This window comes from Austrofundulus limnaeus, unplaced genomic scaffold (genome assembly GCF_001266775.1).
Source record: "Austrofundulus limnaeus strain Quisiro unplaced genomic scaffold, Austrofundulus_limnaeus-1.0 Scaffold250, whole genome shotgun sequence".
Lineage (NCBI taxonomy): Eukaryota > Metazoa > Chordata > Actinopteri > Cyprinodontiformes > Rivulidae > Austrofundulus > Austrofundulus limnaeus.
Window position 1 is genome coordinate 721,590 of NW_013952652.1, and position 3,646 is coordinate 725,235.

A 3,646-nucleotide genomic window follows, 5' to 3' on the forward strand; every position below is an offset into this window, starting at 1 on the left:
TTGAAGCGCGTCCACCATAGACTTTGTATGTAAACCTGCTGCGCCTGATGCTGAAATCACGTTTGGTGTGAACGCAGCATTACAGTTTTAGAGCTGGTGGTCACCTTGTATTGTGTTGTGTTTCAGTCGTACAGCATCATGTAGTTCACCTAAAAAACCCAACACTGACACTAACCCAGTAGTTTTAGGAGTTCAACATCTTCAGTGTGTTGGAGCCGTCACTGAGCCACGAAGGGGCTTACCGTGCCAAATGGCTCCGTGTCCGTCCCACAGGATGGCCAGTGTTTTTCTGGCTCCGTCCCACAGGTTGTTGCAGTACGCCTCCTTCAGCTGATTCTTCCTCTGACAGAACCAAGAATCAAATCACATTTACAAACATTTGTCCACATTTATCCCATCAATATGTCATCACAGATAACTGAAGAGTGTCATCAGCACATTCTAAAACAAACAATAACAATATTAAACAACTATATGCTGATTGTATATAGCACTCACAAATTTGACTCCAGTTTAACAGTTATGTGTAGTTCTTTCTTTATTTTAGCTTTGATTGGGGTTTAACCAGTGTTTGTTGTGCATATTACAATAAAATTCTTGACGTTAGAATTCAGTGTTTATACAGTGAAATGGTGTTTACGTACCTTATAGACATGAAGGAAGAGTATGGAGAGGTAAAGGAGAATAACAATGAGGAATGGCACGATGAAAACAATAATGAGGGGGGTGAAGACCCACAACAGATACTCCAGAAAACTCAGGTAGTCTTCCACCTGCTCAAGGCCAGCCCATTCTTCCCAGGCACGAAACAAACACACCTGTAGACCCAAAAAACAGGTCCTTTAATGAGTCCAAGTATGTGTCCCAGTTAAAGAATGATCTAAACACCTATGTCACATTAGCAGGACTCTCAATGGGTGAAAACCTCACAGGTACAGGCGTAAACCTCACAGGTACAGGCGTAAACCTCACAGACGCAGGCGTAAACCTCACAGACGCAGGCGTAAACCTCACAGACGCAAGCGTAAGCCTCACAGATGCAGGTGTAAACCTCACAGGCGCAGGCGTAAACCTCACAGGCGCAGGCGTAAACCTCACAGGCGCAGGCGTAAACCTCACAGGCGCAGGCGTAAACCTCACNAACCTCACAGGCGCAGGCGTAAACCTCACAGGCGCAGGCGTAAACCTCACAGGCGCAGGCGTAAACCTCACAGGCGCAGGCGTAAACCTCACAGGTGCAGGCGTAAACCTCACAGGTGCAGGCGTAAACCTCACAGGTGCAGGCGTAAACCTCACAGGTACAGGCATAAACCTCACAGGTAGAGGGGTAAACCTCACAGATACAGGCGTAAACCTCACAGATACATGTGTAAACCTCACAGATACAGGCATAAACCCCAACAGATACATGTGTAAACCTGTCAGATACATGTGTAAACCTGTCAGATACATGTGTAAACCTGACAGATACATGTGTAAACCTGTCAGATACATGTGTAAACCTGACAGATACATGTGTAAACCTCACAGACACAGGCATAAACCTGTCAGACACAGATGTAACTCCATCAGATACTGGTGTAAACACCACAGATACAGACACAAACCCATTAGATACTAGTGTAAACCCTTCAAATACAGGCATAAAACCTGCCTGATCCATCTGATTGTTTTAAATCTAATTAAAGAAAGTCCTACCATGAAGGAGACAGTGTCCTGTGATCCCAGTAAACAGGACTGGTTCCCACTGTCTGCCATCCTGCTGGGCTGCAGTCAGATCAAACCTCAGAAAACCGAATCAGACTGCATCTACAGACTTCAGAGGACAACATCAGCCATGGTGAGTCTAAAGACCTCGGAGGACTGGATCAGACTTCATGGAGTGTCTAAAGAAAGCACAAACATGAAGTTTTTTTATTGTTGGTTTTCAGATTCATTTAATGGTTTTGTTTAATTTAAAGTAATAAATTGATCAGATTATCTGAACACACACCATTGTTACAGCACATTCTGGACTATTTAAATTATATTCCAGCCAGTGGTTTTGCTCAGAGAACTGAATCTAAAGAGTACATTTTAAAATGATAAAGAAAGCTCAGTTACACAGTCAGTTATCAGTCAGAATATGTGTTGAGGTCCGTCTGAGCTGCTAATAAACCAAATTTTAGCTCAGTATTTGTCAGATGAACTGAACGAGTCATTTCTGGTTAGGGTTAGTTAGTAGCTGTGTTGTGGCGGCCATCTTGAATGGTCTGACTTCAGAGGTTAATCAGCTGTAAACGTAAATCTGTAATAATTATGAGTTGAACTCAAATCCAACCTGTGGATAATAAGATTTTCAGCTAACAAACAGATACCTGAAGACAAACAAACTATAAACATGATCACCTCTAGTGTCGGCGGTGATAACAACGATCCCCACTAACACTCAGCGGTCAGTCCTGAGATGTATGAGTTATTTTACTAACACTAACAGGTAAATAATGACCGAGCTGCCGGCTGACAGGACCGTGAACATCTCAGGTCACAGTAGAGAGATTAGAAATAAAGAAAACTGAAGGATTACCTTGTAGGTCCACAGTGTTAGAGCAGAAAACAGACGAGCTTCCTGTTCCCGCTGTGATTCAACACAACACAAACATCTGACATCTAACGTCAGCCAGCTGCTCTTTAACCCGGACACATTTCAATGTAACACCAGCTGTGTCACAAAGGTTTTGCGCCCCTGGAAACTGGCAAAGGTAACTAAGGTTCCACTGATAATCGCAGGCGAACAAGCCGTGTTTCACTTTACTTTAATTAAATGAGTGATGTGACTAAACATCTGGAACTGTTCTGGTGTTTCTGACAACTTCAGTTTTTTGGAGCATGAAAACAACTTGTGATAAAAACTTGAACAAATCAACAGAACTAAGGAGCCTCAACTCACTTCACTTTATTCATTTCATTTGAAACACAAATTAACAAAGTACAAAAAACATACAGTCACAATAAAATCAGATAAAACTAAAGGCAGCAGAAGAATAAATCTTATAATATCTGACCCCTTTTATACCCAAAATGTGCTCAAACGAAAAGTAAAATACAACAAAAATCAAAACAACTCAACACACTTAAAAATGAACTAAAAACAAAATTTAAGACACCAACTCAAACAACAATTAGCTTGAATTCACTTATACTTCTCCATATTTCTTCAGAATACTAGTTTTTATCATTCTCTTCAATATATACAAGGTTCTGGCATTTTTAACCTCATCTTCTATGCTGTTCCACAATCTTACTCCCTGGATTAAAGTGGATCGCTCCTTCAGGCTCATACGAGACCAGGGTTTCACAAACATTTCGAATCCTTTAGTTAGTAAATAAGTGAGTAAGTAAGTAAGTTAGTAAGTAAGTAAGTAAAATTTTATTTATATAGCGCCTTTCACAGAAATAAATTCACAAGATGCTGTACATTCATGGAAGGGGGGAAGGGGCAGTTAAGACAGGTCATGCAGCAAACACAGTTGCGCTACCTTAAAAACAGAACAACAGAAAAACTAAAAAAAACACATGAGGGAAGATGAGGAAAAAAGCAAAAACATCATATTATATCCACACTGTGACACACTATGGTGTTTATGAAAAAACCTCTGCATAGGGC

The 3,646-nt window shown here is 41.1% G+C and overlaps 1 protein-coding gene across 6 annotated transcripts in view; it reads right to left on the reverse strand.

Annotated features, from left to right (window-relative positions):
- The window catches only part of tmem68 (transmembrane protein 68), a 25,486-nt gene extending 22,804 nt beyond the window's left edge, over window positions 1-2,682 (reverse strand). Inside the window, exons 1-4 of one of the 6 annotated variants that reach the window (XM_014020380.1) lie at window positions 2,567-2,682; window positions 1,699-1,886; window positions 645-818; window positions 243-342 (exon numbers count right to left, since the gene is read on the reverse strand). In XM_014020380.1, coding sequence (XP_013875834.1) covers window positions 243-342; window positions 645-818; window positions 1,699-1,758 — 334 coding nt within the window. In that variant the 5' untranslated portion in view covers window positions 1,759-1,886; window positions 2,567-2,682. The other 5 variants (XM_014020376.1, XM_014020377.1, XM_014020378.1 and 2 more) reach the window with 5 other exon arrangements.
- Between the last annotated feature and the right edge of the window lie 964 nt (window positions 2,683-3,646).